The sequence below is a fragment of the Macaca mulatta genome, chromosome 2 (assembly GCF_049350105.2).
Source record: "Macaca mulatta isolate MMU2019108-1 chromosome 2, T2T-MMU8v2.0, whole genome shotgun sequence".
NCBI lineage: Eukaryota > Metazoa > Chordata > Mammalia > Primates > Cercopithecidae > Macaca > Macaca mulatta.
The window spans coordinates 44,759,811-44,778,856 of NC_133407.1; the positions used below are offsets into that span (position 1 = coordinate 44,759,811).

General features: G+C 47.4%; 1 protein-coding gene and 1 long non-coding RNA gene across 3 annotated transcripts in view; one reads left to right on the forward strand and one right to left on the reverse strand.

The window, feature by feature from the left end:
* The first annotated feature begins 1,795 nt into the window (after nucleotides 1-1,795).
* Nucleotides 1,796-19,046, forward strand: part of GRK7 (G protein-coupled receptor kinase 7) — a 41,132-nt gene continuing 23,881 nt past the window's right edge. The window contains exons 1-2 of the mRNA XM_001112570.5: nucleotides 1,796-2,737; nucleotides 4,238-4,675. Of these exons, the coding sequence (XP_001112570.2) occupies nucleotides 2,126-2,737; nucleotides 4,238-4,675 (1,050 nt within the window). The 5' untranslated portion in view covers nucleotides 1,796-2,125. The remainder of the gene's footprint in view (nucleotides 2,738-4,237; nucleotides 4,676-19,046) is intronic.
* Nucleotides 4,164-16,828, reverse strand: LOC144339033 (uncharacterized). 2 transcript variants are annotated; one of them, XR_013413588.1, is made up of 3 exons: nucleotides 16,532-16,828; nucleotides 9,504-9,721; nucleotides 4,164-4,288 (listed from the first exon to the last, which is right to left on the reverse strand). It is a non-coding gene; the product is annotated as an uncharacterized LOC144339033 (long non-coding RNA). The 2 variants fall into 2 exon arrangements; XR_013413589.1 differs by lacking the exon at nucleotides 4,164-4,288 and adding an exon at nucleotides 8,158-8,597.

The following is a 19,046-nucleotide window of genomic DNA, read 5'->3' on the forward strand; positions in this document are numbered from 1 at the left end:
TAACTACTGTTTCATTAAGTTGGGAAAAGCTCTGGATCCTATTGGTAGCAATCACAGAAAGTGTTCCAGCCGGGCATGGTAGCTCATGCCTGTAATCTCAGCAGTTTCAGAAGCCGAGGTAGGTGAATTACGTAAGGCCAGGAGTTTGAGACCAGCCTGGGCAATATGTCTCCACTAAAAATACAAAAATTAGCCAGGTGTGGTGGTGCATGCCTGTAGTCCCAGCAAATCGGGAGGCTGAGGTGGGAGGATCCCTTGAGCCCAGGAGGTCGAGGCTGCAGTGAGCTGAGATTGAGCCACTGCACACTAGCCTGGGCAACAGAGTGAGACCCTGTCTCAAAACAGAAAAAAAAAAAAAAGGAAAAGAAAATGTTTCATTTTAAATAGACCTTCAAGGAGTTCATAGCATACATATTCACCAGTGAAAGCATGTTTTTCCCCAGTGATAAGCTTAAATATCTCTGTGATATCAATGCTACCATTTTCTCAAGGTTCTACCCTCCTAGGCTGCCACTACATTCCTAAGAACCACGGGAAAAGGCATTTGTTCCTCCAAAGAAATTCTCAGACCAATTTTTCACTACTGAACAGCGTGGACCGGGGTAACATAAAGAGCAGAAAAGTACCAACATTTCCCGTGTGGGTTTCAAAGCAGGCAGCATGGTTCAGAGCAGTGGGCACCAGTGCAGATCACCCAACTCCACGGCAGAGGTGATAGTTTCCAGCGCAGCGGTGCAAAGCCAAAGGGCACCCACGAGTTCATTACATAATTCCTGGTAGCATGAGGCCAAGTGTGTATCTGCTCTAGGGGAACAGTCGGAGGTTCTGACAGGCAGAGCAAGGCGGTCATGACTATGTTTTCACAAAGTGTATGCTAGCGGTTGTTTGTTTAGAAAAAGACTGACCAGCTTTTTTTCCCCTCCTTCTCCCTCTTTCTTTTTTTCCCCTTGTAAACACTCTGGCATAATACTGAATGACTTTGTTTTTAAGCTGCCTTAGCCTTGCTTTGTGAAGAAAAAGCCTGAGTATCCTTTCCCTGTGGGACACAGGTTGTTATTTTTGGAGCAGAGGTTCTTAGCCTGATCTCTGTCTAGATCAATTTCTGTCTCGATGAGGCCGAGGTCTGTGACAGCTCCGAGCATCCTCCGTTGAGGGAAGCTTCCTCGCTTGGTGGGGTGCATGGGCAAAGATGTCAAGGGGCCACGTCTGAAACTTCACTGCTCTTGGTCTCCTCGCAAAGGCTCCTCAGCATTCAGAGTCTGCTCGTTAGATTGTGCCCTTGGAACAGTCGCGACCGCATGCCGGGAGTGACGTGCTTTCTGTCTTTGGGATCATGGAAAATTCTTGTCTCATTCAGAGCCCAGACACTCCAGGCCAACTCCCTTCATTTCAGGAATATGGCTTTTTCTGCTTATACTGCTTCATGGTATGTTTTGGGTGGAGATGGCCCCCTCTTTTAACCCAAGGTACTCCAGGTCACAGACTCCTCAGAGCTAAGAAGGCTGGAGGATTTTTGCAAGCTATTCAGGGTGCATCTGCACTGGCCAACACTGGAGTCCTTAGGGCCTCTGGCAACACATCTCGAGACTCAAAGCTCAAAACATCCCCTCCAACCTGCTCTTCGTGTCAGGCTGCTAGACCCTGGGAGGAAACTGCTCCTCTGCCTGACCTGCTGTTCCTAGGAGTTTACAAAGCTTGAGCCTGGTAGGAAACAAGTAAAATTAGAAACAGATTAAACTACTGCATCAGCAACAAATTAGATGACAACAGTATGATCACTTCCTTGGAACATGGTTCTAGCTAGATATTCAGGGTACAGGGCTATGTGGAGAAAGACGCTAAGATGAAGGGGCCAGTGGGGGAGGTGGCCCCAGCAGGTGTCCCAGCGGCTTTCGCCTTGGCAGGTGGGAGCATGACCTGTCATGTGCAGTTCCCGGCGGGCTATACATAGCCAGTCAAAGCTTCTTACAAGAGAAACCTCTTTCACACCCTCCATGGGTCCTACCCGCAGGCCACAGGGCTCACTGTAAATCCCCTGGACGTTGTCTCACCCGGGGAAGGGAAAGCAGCCAGCAGCCCTCCAGTCCTCTTGTGCTTTCCCTGGGAGTGTGCCCCGTGCTCAGCCATGGTGGACATGGGGGCCCTGGACAACCTGATCGCCAACACGGCCTACCTGCAGGCCCGGAAGCCTTCGGACTGCGACAGCAAGGAGCTGCAGCGGCGGCGGCGCAGCCTGGCCCTGCCCGGGCTGCAGGGCTGCACGGAGCTCCGCCAGAAGCTGTCCCCGAACTTCCACAGCCTGTGTGAGCAGCAGCCCATTGGTCGCCGCCTCTTCCGTGACTTCCTAGCCACTGTGCCCACGTTCCGTGAGGCGGCAACCTTCCTAGAGGACGTGCAGAACTGGGAGCTGGCCGAGGAGGGACCTACCAAGGACAGCACGCTGCAGGGGCTGGTGGCCGCTTGTGCGAGTGGCCCTGCCCCAGGGAACCCACACCCCTTCTTCAGCCAGGCTATGGCCACCAAGTGCCAAGCAGCCACCACCGAGGAAGACCGAGTGGCCGCAGTGACACTGGCCAAGTCTGAGGCCATGGCCTTCTTGCAAGAGCAGCCCTTTAAGGATTTCCTGACCAGCCCCTTCTATGACAAGTTTTTGCAGTGGAAACTCTTTGAGATGCAACCGGTGTCAGACAAGTACTTCACCGAGTTCAGAGTGCTGGGGAAAGGTGGTTTTGGGGAGGTAAGTGTCACCCAGTAGCCAGGCTAGAAGGTGAAACAGAGAGCATGAAAGGGGGTAATGCTGCCTTTCTTTTTTTTAATCTCATTACTTAGAACTAATTTCAGGACCACATGTGGAGGATTTCTAGCCCCGTCTCCCCAGCCCCCTTCCTTGTAGCCATGGTGTGAAATAAAACACAAATGGCATGAGAGAGACAAGCAAAATGTAGACTTGGCCAAGACTCTGTCATGGGTCTCCATCAGGAACGTGCTGAGATGCCCGGACACTTTGGAGAATGATAGCAACGTGTGACAGAAGATCCCCATTTCCCCTAAATTGTGATTATGAAGGTACTACCAGAAAAATGGATATTTAAGAAAACACTCTAACTAGCCAGGTGTGGTAGCATGCCTGTAATCCCAGCTACTCGGGAGGCTGAGGCAGGACAATCACTTGAGCCCGGGAGGTGGAAGTTGCAGCGAGCCGAGATCATGCCACTGCACTCCAGACTGGGCAACAGAGTGAGACTCTCTCTCAAAAAAAAAAAAAAAAAAAAAAAAAAAAAAAGAAAGAAGGAAAGAAAGAAAGAAAACACTCATCTTGAAGTAAGGTTGAGAACCTGTTTTGTACCACTGCTGTGCCCAGCTTTCTGTTTTTAAGTAATAAAAAAATTTCAGATAAAATTTGTTTGATATAAAACTAACCATTAACCATTTCAAAATGTACAGTGCAGTGGCACTTTGCACATATGCAATGTTGGGTAACCAACACCTCAATCTAGATCCAAGACACTCTCATCACCCCTGTGCCCATTAACAGTGCCTCCCCATCCCTCTCCTCCTCCAGCCCTGGCAACCACTAGTCTGCTTTCTGTCTCTAGGGATTTGCCTATTCTGGATGTTTCACACAATATGTGATCTTTTGTGTCCAGCTTCTTTCACTCATTAGACTGTTTTGGGGGTTCATTCACACTGTAGCATGTGTCAGTACTCCATTCCTTTTTATGGCTGCATAATATTCCATTGTATGGATATACTACATTTCATGTAGCCATTCATCTGTCGATGGACATTTGGGTTGTTTTCACCATTTGGCTATTGTGTGTGGTGCTGCTATTCATGCACAAGTATTTGTTTGAATACTTGTTTTCAATGCTCTTGGATTTATGCCCAGGAGTGGAACTGCTAGGTCATAGGGTGATACTATGTTTCACTTTTTAAGGAGCCACCAAACATTCCACATTTTTTATTCCCACCAGCAATGCTTAAAGGTTTCAGTTTCTCCACATCCTTGCCAACACTTGATATTTTCCTGTATTTTTTTATGAAGGTCTGCCTAGTGAGGTGAAGGAGTATCTCACTGTAGTCCCCACTTTTTCTTGAGAACACTTCTTATTTACAGCTTCTCGTTTCTCCAATGCCTGACATCTTTCCACACAACTCCTCCTTTATCATCTTCTCTCCACCTCTCTCCAGTATCATCTACTTCTACTTCTTTCTCTTCTTTTCTCTCTCCTTTAAGGTATGTGCTGTCCAGGCGAAAAACACTGGGAAGATGTATGCCTGTAAGAAACTGGACAAGAAACGGCTGAAGAAGAAAGGTGGCGAGAAGATGGCTCTCTTGGAAAAGGAAATCTTGGAGAAGGTCAGCAGCCCTTTCATTGTCTCTCTAGCCTATGCCTTTGAGAGCAAGACCCATCTCTGCCTTGTCATGAGCCTGATGAATGGGGGTGACCTCAAGTTCCACATCTACAACGTGGGCACACGTGGCCTGGACATGAGCCGGGTGATCTTTTACTCAGCCCAGATAGCCTGTGGGATGCTGCACCTCCATGAACTCGGCATCGTCTACCGGGACATGAAGCCTGAGAATGTGCTTCTGGATGACCTCGGCAACTGCAGGTTATCTGACCTGGGGCTGGCTGTGCAGATGAAGGGTGACAAGCCCATCACCCAGAGGGTGAGTGACTCTCCACCTGCCCCAAGTGCGGGGCACAGAGTTGGAAAAGACGGGAGAGGGCTTTTCTATTCCCAGGGCAAATAGAGCCTTGGACTTAATTCTTTTGGTTTTTTTCCTAAAGCGCTTACGTTGTCATCTTGCCTTAAGAGGAGTGGTATAAGAGGATTGGCTTCATTGGCTATTTGGGGGCTACTTTGCTCTCCTCTCACAGGGGATGGGGGAGCCTCCTTTGTGAGTTGGGGATGGCCTGTGCTTTCATGAGATGGAAAGAGCTGAATCCATATTCAGGGTCCGGGTGTGTCCCATCAATAACCACCTCTATGGTGCTGTGTTCCTGAGCCGACAGAGCCTTGGTTTCCTTTTCTGGAAAATGAAGGGGTTGGACTCTAAAATTCCATGATCCTAGGAGGTAAACTTTAATCAGATAAGAAAAAGAATGATCCGGCTGGGTGTGATGGCTCACGCCTGTAATCCCAGCACTTTGGGGAGGCCGAGGCGGGTGGATCTCCTGTGGTCAGGAGTTTGAGACCAGCCTGGCCAACGTGGTGAAACCGCATCTCTAGTAAAAATACAAAAATTAGCTGGGTGTGGTGACGGGTTCCTGTAATCCCAGTTACTCGGGAGGTTGAGGCAGGAGAATTGCTTGAACCCGGAAGGCAGAGGTTGCAGTGAGCCGAGATCACACGACTGCACTCCAGCCTGCTCAATAGAGCGAGACTCTGTCTCAAAAAAAACAAAAAAAACAAAAAAAAAGAAAGAAAGAAAAAGCAAAAGAAAGAAAGAAGGAAAAAAAATGATCCTCTCACACCTAGAACATTAAAAGAAAAATATCTCCTTTCCTCTTTGGTGTGGAATTGGCAAATGTTTTGCATTGGATGAAGATGAAATTTAAATGAAGATATATAGAAGAAAACAAAGGCAACTGATGTTTATTTTAATCAGTTTGGTTCAAAGTGACTTGCTGAAAATTCTTTGGTTAAAAAGGGAATTATAATTAAGCGATTATGTTAGGTGAACAATGGAGAATCTCTGGAATTCCAACATCTTTACCTCGGAGTCTCTGTGCACAAAGGTGGGGGATTCCACAGCAAGACAAGGGCTCAAACCTGGCTCTTAAATGCTTACTTAAAACCTTATTTTTGTACAGTGTTCAGCCTACAGGGCCCCAAGGAAATGAGAAAAATCATGGCAAGTTTGAGAAACTGCTGTGGTGATTTTATGTAGCTGTGAGGGAAGGGATGTTGACAAGACTGAAGGACTGGACTTCCACAGGCGCTGGAATGCCTTCATGTAGGGGAAGAGGGGATCTTGAAGGGTTAATTTAGGAAGGGAAATGACATGATTAGATTTCTGTCTTAAAAAGACCAATGCAGCAACAATTTGGAAGGTAGATGGTATAGGTAGGGAAGTTAGTTAGGAGGCTAAGGTAGTGAGTGGCCCAGGCAAGAGATAATGGGGGTCGGTACAGGACAGTGGGATGAAAGAAGTGGGAGCAAATTGGAGCTTTTGGAAAGAGATCTGATGGAACTTCAGGAGCAGCTGGGTGTGGGGATGAGGGGAAGGTGAGGGTCTCTAGCGCCAGTGGCCAGAAGGAAGAGCAGATGTGTGGGCAAGCTGGCAAGTTAACTTGTGATTATGTTGTCTATGAGGTTCCTGTAGAAAGGGCAGGCAGAGATGTTCACTGGGCATTTAGACCTATAGGCCTGGTGCTGTGGAGGAAGACCTGGGAGAGACATGGAGATTTGGAGTCATCATGGTTTGGGAAGCAGAGGGCACTGCTGAGTCACTGGGAAAGAGTAGGGGAAGCAGACCAGGAACAGATGCTGAAAAACACCAACATGTAGGGGATACAGAAGAAAAGAGGCCCTGAAGAGGTTTAAGAAGTAGGAGGAAAGGCAGGAGTGATATAGTCACAGGAGCTGTATCAGTTAGAGATGAGTTTCAGGGGCATATCCTAGAAAACCCAAATAACAGCAGGGGTTTGTTTTTCTTATGTAACAGGGTGTGGAAATAAGCACTTGCCAGCATTAGTTCAGCAGCTGCAGGATAACGGGATCTGCATCTTTATAATTCTAGCCTTTTCCATGTGTTGCAAGATGGCTGCTGTAGCCCCAGTCATCAGGGCCCTGTTCCAGAGAGGAGAAAGGAGGAAGGGTCAGGAGTACATGGACACGCATGCAGCAGTTGAGTGTGGCCCCCTTTAGGAGCTTTCCTTGAAGCTCCATCCAACAAGCTTTCACTTAGATATCACTGGCTGGGACTGTGATCTGGCCACTTCTTAGCTGCAGGGGAAGCTGATAAATGACATTCGTGAAATTTTTTGGTTAAAAAGGGAATTACAATTAAGCAATTATAATTACTGAATTATATCTGGGCTGAGTAGAAGATCACCCGGCTCATGTCCAGGCCGTGTGTGCCTATGTTGTAGATGTGGAACTTGGGGCAGGGGTGAAGGAGGGGGTTCTAGTTAGTAAGGATGAAGAAAGGCTGGATATTGAGCAGGTAACTAGCAGCCTCCGCCACAGGAGCCAAAGAAGAGGATTTCAGGGAGGAGGGTGTGGTCAAAGTATCAAGTGCTGCAAAGAGGTAACGCCACCTGTGGGATTTGGCAGTTAGGAAATCAGTGTCAGGGAATGGTGAGGTCTCAACGCAGACTGTGGAGGTTGGATTGATCTTGAAGTAGGTAATGAGACTCTGGAAAGGGGAGACTGGTCCCTAGACGGGGACACAGTGGCAAAATGGAGTTTTGAGATGGGGAGGGCAGAGCAGGTTTAGATGGTGAGGCAAAAGCCAGCAGAGAAGGTGTTGATCCTGTGGGAAGGAAAGATAGTAGACAATGGCAGAGAATGGGAAGGAGCTGAAGTAACACTGTGTCCTCCGTGGGCGGGAAGGAGGAGCAGGCCAGGGAGGCGACAGAATGTTTGCCTCCTTGGGACATTCCTATGAACACAGGAACGCGGTGAATCATGGATCCATGTCCGCTGAGGCTGGAGAAAACTGAAGTGCAGCACTTCACAGTTTGGCATTTGTGTTGTCCATTGTGCCGAGCAGGAGCATTCCTTCTGAGTCGCCCATGGACATGTATCACACTAACTGTTGCTATATCTCGACCTTGCTGGAGGCTTAGGGGACACATAGAGCTTTGGCTCACTCCAGTCTCCCTTCTCAGCTCCTCAGGCTCTGTTCATGGGCCATGGCCATTTGGAAGGACAGCTCCTTCCGTGGCTCCCGGGTGCAGCTCTCTGGCTCGTCCAGAACTTGAAGGAAGCTTTCTGTGCCTCCCCAGTGCTGTCCACTACCAGGAATGTATTTAGTAGAGAGGTTCACTGCCTACAGACCTTTGGCCCTTTTACCTCTGTGTCCCTCTCTGTCCACACTTCAGGGTTTAGGCCACTTGCCTCATCCAAGAAGTTTTATGCGCCAGTTTCTGGGCCTGCCACGGAAGCCCAGGGGACCATCAGGAAGGGTGAGGGGAGAGAGATGGAGAGTAAGATTGGAAGTCATAAAAAACAAAGACAGGAGAAAGGAAGGCCTCCTTCCTTCACTGTTTCCCCTTCTACACAGCTAAGTAAACCCCCTTAGTTTCCTATTTATTGCAGCTCCCACACATATAATTGGGCTCACAAGTAGATTGTAAGGTCATTATATTCACAACATTTCACAGAAAGAAAAGACAGATAACATAGTTACAGGGCTTCTGTAACACATTCAGTTGTGATGTCAAGATACTATGTTACAGAATTACTGTGAACATTAACTCTGTGGTTTGAATGAGTCCTCAAAATTTGATGTGTTGGAAACTTCATCTCCAGTGTGGCAGTATTGGAGAGGTGGGGCCTTAAGAGGTGAGTGGATCATGAGGGCTCTGCCATTGTGAATAGATGAATGGATTAACGGGTTATCACAGGACTGGAATTGGTAGCTTTATAAGAAGAGAAAGGAAGACCTGAGCTAGCACATCAGCACCCTCAGCCCCACACGATGCCCTGAGCCATCTCAGTACCCCTCAGAGTTCCCACCAGCAAGAAGGCTCTCACCCTCTCACCAGACATGGCCCCTCAACCTTCCTTTCCTTTTAAAATACTTTTCTTATAAAATACTCAGTCTCAGATACTCTGTTATAAGTAACAGAAAACAGGTTTAAGACTGAAGAGGTAACAAGGAAAAATCACCCTGATGATGGAGGTTGAACTCTGATTGAGTCTGAGCGGTTCTTCCCGAAAAGTTAAGGCATTGTGGCTTTGGAAATTTGGCTAGTTTCTTCTCATTCAGAGACTCATTTAGTCTTGTATAAGTTGGGATTTCTTTCTGCTAAATATAGCAGAATACCAGATTTTGGTATAGATTTGGCAGTTCAGCAATCTCACGGACAAGACCTCTGTTAAAAATCTCCTGGCTTGGGCTGGGTGTGGTGGCTCAGGCCTGTAATCCAGCATTTTGGGCCCAGGAGGACAAGACCAGTCCATAGTGAGAACTCCATCTCTTAAAAAAGAATTTTTTTGTTTGTTTGTTTTAGGCTGGGCGTGGTGGTTCACGCTTATAATCCCAGCACTTTGGGAGGCCAAGGCAGGTGGATCCGCTGAGGTCAGGAGTTCGAGACCAGCCTGGCCAACATATTGAAACCCTGTCTCTACTAAAAATGCAAAAATTAGCCGGGCATGGTGGTGAGCACCTGTAATCCCAGCTACTTGGGAGGCTGAGGTGGGAGAATCATTTGAACGCAGGAGGTAGAGGTTGCAGTGAGTTAAGATCACACCACTGCACTCCAGCCTGGATGAAAGAGAAAGGGTCTGTCTCAAAAAAAAATTTTTTTTTGTTTTAAACTTACCCAGGTGTAGTGATGCATGCCCGTGGTCCCAGCTATTTGGGAGGCCAAGGTGGGAGGATTGCTTGAGCTCAGGAGTTCAAGGCTTCAGTGAGCTATGATCATGCCACTGCACTCCAGCCTGGGTGACAGGATGATACCTTGTCTCAAAAAAAAAAAAAAAAATCTCTTGGCCTTTTCCTCCTTGTCACAAGTGGCTGTTGCAACTCCAAACACTGAGTCTGCATTCCAGGAGAAGAGAAAAGAGGAGAAAAGAACAATATCCACAGATATCTGCTTATAGCCCATTAGCCAGGACCATGTCACATGTTCACCTCTAGCAGCAAAGGAGGCTGAAAAATAGAGTATTTCATTTTCCAGTCTCTGTTTTGGGGGATGTTAAAGGAGAGGAGGAGTGAGATTAGGTGCTGGGTAAGCTGAGAGCATCTGCCATACCAGGCCCCAGGAAAAAAATATTGATGAGGATTAGGAAATCAAATTCAGTTTCATTACTTGCACAGACATTGGGACTAGAGAATGATTGTGCCAATGGTGTGGTAGACAGAATTCTAAGATGGCCCCCTATCAACGACCCTTGCTTGCCCTTGTATCATCCTCTCCCCTTGAGTGTAGACAAGACCCGTGAGTATGATGAGATATCATTGCCATGGTTGTGTTATGTTACAGGGCAAATGGGACTTCACAGTTTTAATTACAGTTACTAGTGGCAGGGCAAGTTGGCTCACGCCTGTAATCTCAGCACTTTGGGAGGCCGAGGCAGGCGGATCACGATGTCAGGAGATCAAGACCATCCTGGCTAACGTGGTGAAACCTGGTCTCTACTAAAAATACAAAAAATTAGCTGGGCGTGGTGGCGGGTGCCTGTAGTCCCAGCTACTTGGGAAGCTGAGGCAGGAGAATCGCTTGAACCCGTGAGGCAGAGGTTGCAGTGAGCCAAGATCATGCCACTGCCCTCCAGCCAGGGTGACAGAGTGAGACGCTCAGAAAAAAAAGAAAAGGTTATTAGTTAGTTGACTTTGAGTTCATCAAAAGGGAAATTATCCAGGTGGGCCTGACCTCATCACACCAGTCCTTTCAATATGGGTATGGAGGCTAGAGACAGCAGAAGTCAGAACTGTGAAGCACAGAGGGCCTCCGTGCACCCGGCTGGCTTTGAAGATGGAGGAGCAAGGTATGCAGGTGGACTGCAGGCACTCAGAGCTGCCTCTCCCTGACAGCCAGCAAGGAAACAGCAAGGAAACAATTCTGCCATCACCATGTACGCTTGGAAGAGGACCATGGGCTGCAGATCAGAATGTAGCCTGACCAACATCTCCATTTTATTAGCCTTGTGAGATCCTGACCAAAGAGCCCTGCCTTGCTGTGCCAGAACTGCCGACCTACGGAACTGCAAGCTAATAAATGAACTGTTTTAAGCTACTAAATTTGTGGTAATTTGTTACACATCAGTAGAAAACTCATACAAATAGTTAATAAAGGAAGGTAGCCAGGGTAATATTGTCGGGTAGCATCAAAATTAATGGAGAAGGGCTGGGCACTGTGGCTGATGCCTATAATCCCAGCACTTTGGGAGGCTGAGGCGGGCGGATCACCTGAGGTCAGGAGCTCAAGACCAGCCTGGCCAACATGGCGAAACCCCATCTCTACTAAAAATACAAAAATTAGCCAGGTATGATGGCAGGCGCCTGTAATCCCACCTACTCAGGTGGCTGAGGCAGGATAATTGCTTTAACCTGGGAGGCAGATGTTGCAGTAAGCTGAGATTGTGCCACTGCACTCCAGCCTAGGCAACAGAGTCAGACTCTGCCTCAAAAAAAAAAAAAAAAAAAAAAAAAAATTAATGGAGAAGATATCCAGGTGCTGGACATTGTTGGAGGGATAATGTATTCCTTTCTCACAGGGATCAGAATACCTACCACAAGTCAAGTGCTGTGACTCACACCTGTAATTCTAACACTTTGGGAGGCAAAGGTGGGAGGATGACTTGAGGCCAAGAGTTTGAGACCAGTCTAAGCAACATAGCAAGACTCTGTCTCTTAAAAAAAAAAAAAAAAAAAATTACCTGGGCATGATGGTATGCACCTGTAATCCCAGCTACTCAGGAGGCTGAGGCAGGAGGATTGCTTGAGCCTGGGAGTTTGAGGCTGCAGGCAGCCGTGATCACACCACTGCACTCCAGCCTGAGTGATGGAGCAAGACCTTGTTTCTAAAAACAAAACAAAACAAAACAAAACAAAAAATAATGCCTACTGCTTATTTTAATAGAACTGGAGGCTGTAATTGAATTTAGAACTCTAGACATGATTCTTCCAAGTGGGTAGCTCTTCCCTGGGTATGAGCTGTGCCTCCCTGGGGGACACAGGTCCTGTCTCACCACTGAAGGACAGTCGGTGAAGTACTTTGATGTTGTTCTACAGGCAGCAGGGAGCCATTGAAGGTTTGTGAACAAGAAAATGCCAGGACCAGAGGAAGATGATTCTGACACTATTTAAAATGAAAGAGAAAGAGACTAGGGCTGGGGAGAAACGGGAACCTGCAAAGAGCTACTATAAAAATCCGCACATGAGGTAATGCGGGCCTGAGGCTGGATCCTGGGCTCTAAACAGAGCTCAGTCCCCTGGCCTCTTACCTGGGCTCCATCAAGATCCAGACCTTTACATGCTTCTCTTAAAATGGATCTGTCCTCAGTGGAGGGCTAGGGGACACAGAACCGCTCCTAGAACACAGTGACTTCTGCCCTGTGGGGTCTCCTGGAAGCTGGTAGCTGGGTAGTGACTCCAGGAGGTGCTTCAAGGGTGGAAAGGAGCAGGTTTGAGAAAGACCGAGGCAGACATGTGAGGAAAGGCGGGGGCTGAAGAGCATTGGCCTGAGGCTGAAACCTGAGTTCTTGTCCCAGCTTCATCACTCATTCACCATGTCTGCCCTCTCAAGTGGGCCTTAAGACGTCTCTGAAATTGCTACCACTTTTGAGTCTATGAGATAGTCTTTGAATTATCTGGAGGAGAGAAGTTTGCTGGTTTGAGAGTTTCATTCTGTTGCCCAGGCTGGAGTGCAGTGGCGTGATCTCAGCTCACTGAAACATCCACCTCTCAGGTTCAAGCACTACCACGCCCAGCTGAGGTTCAAGCGCCACCACACCTGCTAATTTTTATATTTTTAGTAGAGTTGGGATTTCACCATGTTGGCCAAGCTAGCCTTGAACTCCTGGCCTCATGCGATCCACTTGCCTCAGCTTCCCAAAGTACTGGGATTGCAGGTGTGAGCCACTGCACCTGGCCTAGGAGGAAAGAAATTTTAAACTCAAAAGATTAACAGATAGAGTAGGTTACTGTGATTTACTGGACTATCAATCAGAGTTCTTATGGGACAGAACTATGTTACTTAAGAAAAATGAAATTAATGGTTTACATAACCAGGAAGCCCTGGCCTGATCCAGGTGTCTGAGCCGTGTCCCTGGGAGTCCCTGTCTGTTTCCCAGCTTCGCTCTTCTCTGTGTTGCCCTCACTATCAGGCAGGTACTCCCTGCACGGGAGCCCCAGACGCTTCATACACTTCCTACCAACTGAGAGACTCCCACAGAGGGAAAACATTTCTTTATGAATAGTTCCTTCACAGTTCCCAGAGAGGGCGCTCACTGGACAAGTCGGGTCACATGTCCAACCACAACCAATCCCATTGGCCGAGACTAGATCACTGCCTGTCCTAGGAGCCAGAGGAAGGTCTGTCCCACTTAAATCTCCTGGATCAAGAGCAGAAGAATGTGTTCTCCACAGGAAAATCGCAATGCAATAAATGGGGACTGGATGCCAAATGGGCAAAAAAAAAACCAAAAACAAAACAGTGGAGGCCCCTAATAACTGCTGTTACCTAAATGGTTTGAAAAGTTTAGAACCTTTCTGACCCCTTAGTCACGGGATGATGGGACCTGAGAGTTCAAGTAGGTAACTCTTTTCTACATATGAGCTGAGCCTCTTGGAACCCTTTACAAAAAGATTCTGAGTGAGGTACTGTTCTTAGCTCCATTGTACAGTTGGGAAATTGAAACCCAAAGTCACAGTACTAGTATGTGATATGATTTCAGGCACATCAGATTTAAAAGCACTCATAGTTTTGACTCCACCTTATTGAGTTCATGCACATGGCAACACATAGCCTTATGTTTTTTTGTTTGAGACAGAGTCTCGCTTTGTAGGCCAGGCCGGAGTGCAGTGGCACAATCTCAGCTCACTGCAAACTTCGTCTCCCAGGTTCGAGCGATTCTCCTGCCTCAGCCTACCCAGTAGCTGGGATTACAAGCCCGTGCTACCATGCCCAGCTGATTTTTTGTATTTGTAGTAGAGATGGGGTTTCACCGAGTTAGCCAGGATGGTCTTCATCTCCTGACCTCATGATCCGCATGCCTCAGCCTCCCAAAGTGCTGGGATTACAGGCGTGAGCCACCACGCCCGGCCAGCATTATGGTTTTTAATGCTATAAAAGGCTTTTCACTTGGTAAGACTCAGACAGAATAAGTGCATGTGATGACATTAGCGTATCTTCCCAGTCTGGTCTGATGTGGACACCAACCACAAGCCTAACTGAACCTCTGAGAAAGGAAGACTTCAGAAAAGGATCAGCCCAGCCTGACCTACACAGGGAATGATGGCCATTAATATTTCAGAGCCAGCTTCTTACCCATAGGTGCAGTACAATTAAACATGTTCCAGCCACTGTCTATGTGCACTTTTTTTTTTTTTTTTTTTTTTTTGAGATAGAGTCTTGCTCTGTTGCCTAGGCTGGAGTGCCATGGTGCGATCTTAGCTCACTGTGACCTCTGCCTCCAGGGTTCAAGCGATTCTCATGCCTCAGCCTCCTGAGTAGCTGTCATTACAGGCACCTACCACCACACTCCACTAATTTGTGTATTTTTAGTAGAGTTGAGTTTTCACCACATTGGCCAGGCTGGTCTGGAACTCCTTACCTCAGGTGATCTGCCCACCTCGGCCTCTCAAAGTGCTGGGATTATAGGCGTAAGCCACCGCGCCCAGTCAACATGCACTTTTAATAAACGTGATAAGCACTTCTGCCTGTGCTCAGTTGACATCTACATGCACACAGTGAAACTAGTTTGTATCATTGTTAAATATTCCAGGTAAATATAATAGGAATATTGGGGAGCGAGGATCATGCTTGCACTTTTTAAATTCAGAATTCTATTTGGTGAGCAGTGACCTTCAGGTGTTATGCAACATGAGTCTTTAAAATTTGCTATTTTGTTAGGAATGGGAATGAGGTTACAATAGTGACCCAGAAGCTTGTTACATGTTTAGATACCTGGTCCTGCCTTGAAGTCTCTGACCAACTCCTCACATTCAGAGGGATAATGGGAGACAGAGGTTTGGTATTATATTTATTTTGAAGCATCTATTGTACCAAATACAATGCTAGAGACATACTGGAAAGGTGATTTTTAAAAGACCTCTGAACATGTTTTCTTGGGAGCTAATGCCTCCTTACGTCACAACCATCATGACCGTGCTCCCCAGTTTTTTTTCTTTAAGTGCTCACTTCTGAGATCTAGCTTAAGAAAGCCACATAGAAGAGGCATTCTGGTCACATGAGGCATGAAGTCATGATCACACTTTGGCCTGACCAAAATGATTACCACGGGCATTGACCAAATTTAATTCCTACTAACTTTTGACCCCTACAGAAATTTGAAATCTATTCTTAAATTATTTACCACTACCAAGGGCATTCAAAAGTATTCATTACAGTCTGTAATTACTTTTAACATTCCTTCATCCAAAAGTCATGCCTTTATTCATTCATTCACTCACTCACTTGTTTATTCCACTTATATGTATCAAGTGTTTCCCACACACCAGGACTGTTCTAAATATGAGGGATAGCAGGGCGCAGTGGCTCATGCATGTAATCCCAGCACTTTGGGAGGTCAAGGTGGGCAGATCACTTGAGGTCAGGAGTTTGAGACCAGCCTGGCTAACATGGTGAAAACCCGTATCTACTAAAAATACAAAAATTAGCTGGGTATGGTGGCACACGCCTGTAATCCCAGCTACTTGGGAGGCTGAGGTAGGAGAATCGCTTGAACCCGGAAGGCGGAGGTGTAGTGAGTCAAGATCACACCATTGCACTCCAGCCTGGGAGACAGACCGAGACTCCATCTAAAAACAAACAAACAAACAAACAAAAAAAAAAACTGAAAGAAGGAAGAGCAGAAAATGGACATGATTCCTGCCTTCATGGAACTTATAGTCTAGTGGGGGAGATAGAACTTAATAAACATTCAGATTGGGCATAGTGGCTTATGCCTGTAATCCCAGCACTTTGGGAGGCCAAGGCGGACAGATCACTTGAGGTCAAGAGTTCAAGACCAGCCTGGCTAACCTGGTGAAACCCTGTCTCTACTAAAAATACAAAAAATTGCCGGGCGCGGTGGCTCAAGCCTGTAATCCCAGCACTTTGGGAGGCCGAGACGGGCGGATCACAAGGTCAGGAGATCGAGACCATCCTGGCTAACACGGTGAAACCCCGTCTCTACTAAAAATTACAAAAAACTAGCCAGGCGAGGTGGCGGGTGCCTGTAGTCCCAGCTACTCGGGAGGCTGAGGCAGGAGAATGGCGTGAACCCGGGAGGCGGAGCTTGCAGTGAGCCGAGATCTGGCCACTGCACTCCAGCCTGGACGACAGAGCAAGACTCCGTCTCAAAAAAAAAAAAAAAAAAAAAATTAGCCAAGCATTGTAGCACAGAACTGTAGTCTACTTGGGAGGCTGAGGCAGGAGAATCGCTTGGACCCAAGAGACAGAGGTTGCAGTGAGTGGAGATCATGCCACTGCACTCCAGCCTGGGCAACAGAGCAAGATTTTGTCTCAGAAAAAAAAAAAAAAAAAGAACTTAATCATTCAAATAAATATTAAATATCACTTATGATAAACACTGGGAAGACATGGTACATGGGGCTCTCCAAGGAGGATTTGACTTAATATGTGAAAATCAAAAAGTAAACCATATGGGAAATTCAACTTACATGATACTAGAAGGAAAAGAATTCACTCAGCAAAGAGGTTCCGGTGGTGTCTCAGATTGGGCTCCCTGGAAACAGACTTTGAGACAGATTTACACGTGGAAGATATTGGGGAGCAGTGATACTGTGAAATATGTATTTGGTCTTCATCCCATTTTCTGGCATCCAATTCCTAAAGTCCTTGGAATCTTCGAAGCGAAACGCATCTTTTTGTATATTAATGAGTTGACTGATGGCTGGCAGCCCGTAGGAAGCTGCAGGATGGAGACTGGTCACCAGAAAAGCCAAGGCAGGATTAGAGGGTTAGGACTTTCAGCCTATCCCCCAATGGCCAGTGATTTTATCAATCATGCCTATGTAATTAAGCCTCCATAAAAACCCAAAAGGGCAGGGTTCAGAGAGCTTCCTGATAGCCAAACACGTGGAGGCTTCCAGGAAGATGAACAAGAATGCATCCACGTGCTGGGAGTGTGGCTCACCCCAGCTCCATGGGGACAGAAGCTTCTGAACTTGGGACCCTTCCAGACTTGGTCCTGTATGACTCTTCATTTGGCTGCTTATTTGTGTCCTTTAAAATATCCCTTGTAATAAACCAGAAAACATAAGTGTTTCCCCGTTCTCTGAGCTGCTGTGGCAAATTAATTGAACCCAAAGAGAGGTTTGTGGGAACCTCAATTTATAACTGGTGGGTCAGAAGTTTTGGAGGCCTGGACTTGCCACTGGCATTCAAAGTCTGGGGGCAGCCTTGGGGACTGAGCCCTCACCCTGTGTGACCTGGCACTATCTCCAGGAGATAGTGTCATAATGGATTTGAATTAGGGGACATCCAGCTGGCATCTGCTGCAGAATGGATTGCTGACTGGTCTCAGAGTATTGTGGGAGAAACTGAGTTTGTTTCTTCTACTCAGGAGTGCTCTCCTGAGACGCAGCCATGAGGAAGGCAGGACTGGGCAGAGAGAGCCTCACCTCTAATGCGGCAGGCCGGGGGACTAAGACCTCAGCCATCCTTCAGGGAACTCTGGAGTTGGGATGACTCTTCTGAGTTGTCCCAAATTGAGGTGGGGTCCAGGCTTGTGTATCCCTAAGGATGCAGTCAGTGACCGTGAGCAGCTGCTGGAAAGGGGCAGAAGCCTGGGATGCTGTCCCGGTTGCAGAGGGCAGTTCCCAGGGAGGGGTGCAGCTGTGAGCCATCATCAAGCAGTAGCCCCAGCCAGGTATGGCTACATAAATTTGGGGGCTCACTGTGAAATAAAAATATAGGGCCTCTTCTTCAAATATCAGGAAGAAGTCTCCTTCCATGCTCTATTTTTCAACCAGCCATGGGGTTTGGATTTGGATACTCAAGGAGTGAGTGGAGACACTCACAGGCACCCAGGGCTCCATCCCATGCCTGGACCTGAGAAAGCATGTGCCTGACCCCAGCCCTCCCTGCTCCTGAGTCCAGGCCCCTACCAGGCAGAAAGTGGCAGTAGTCACTGGGTGAGGGTGGGGCTAGAAGTGGGAAGTGGGGAAGTAAACAGCCATGAACCCATCCCTGGGAGGCAAGCAGGTGGCAGGAGGGTGACTGTGTGAGCTGAGCCTCCAAGTACGGCTCCATCAGCTTATTGGACTTCACTTAAAAGACACAAATTCAAAGATGAATGATTACAAACAGCATGAAACCCCAGTACAAGTATACCTCTGAGCACAGGACCCTGTCCAAGGGTACTGGAAACTGGCCTGACCCCAGCAGCTGGAGGGTGGGGGCCAAGAACCTGAAGAGGGGATTGGAGCCAAGTACCACCGTAGCCCCCACAGGTGGGGAAGAGCATTTAAGGCCATGGGAATAGTCTGGGCAAGTACCCGTTGCTTTAGGGGAAATGAAAAGGAAGCCAAGAAATGAAAAGCACATTGTCAGAGGAAATGTGGTTCAAACGAAGATGGAGAGGGGACAGGGGCCAGACGGAACCAGGCATTATGGGCCATGTAAAGGACTTTGGGTGATGGTCTCTAAGCACTGGAAAAGCTGTGGCAGGGTTTCATGAAGGGGACATGTTTCAAATTTTGTTTTGAAAAGATTACCGCGGTGAAGTGAAAAACAGATTCGAGGAGATTCAGGTAGTTTGTGGTCTTTGTCATCCAATAAGAGGTGATGAGGCTCAGACCACAGAGGGAGTAGTAGAGACAGAACGCAGCGGATGAATTGGGGCGATAAAATATTTCAGAGTGAATAGGCCTCAGTGATGGTTTGGATACGGGGTTAAGGGAGATGGGGTGTCAAGAATGATTTGTTAGATAATGCTATGTCACAAGCACAGACTTAGACCCTGAGTACTAAACAGGGAACCAGGCAAACAAAGACCCTGAATACTAAACAGGGAACGAGGCAAACAAATGCCTGCCTTCATGAAATTCCAGGAGAGGAAAGGGACAGACGAGGACATGGGCAGTGATAATACAGTATGATCAGGGTTGTCCAAGCTGGGTACATAGGAAGGGCACCCAACCCAACATGAGGACCTGGAGTCACAGGGTCAGG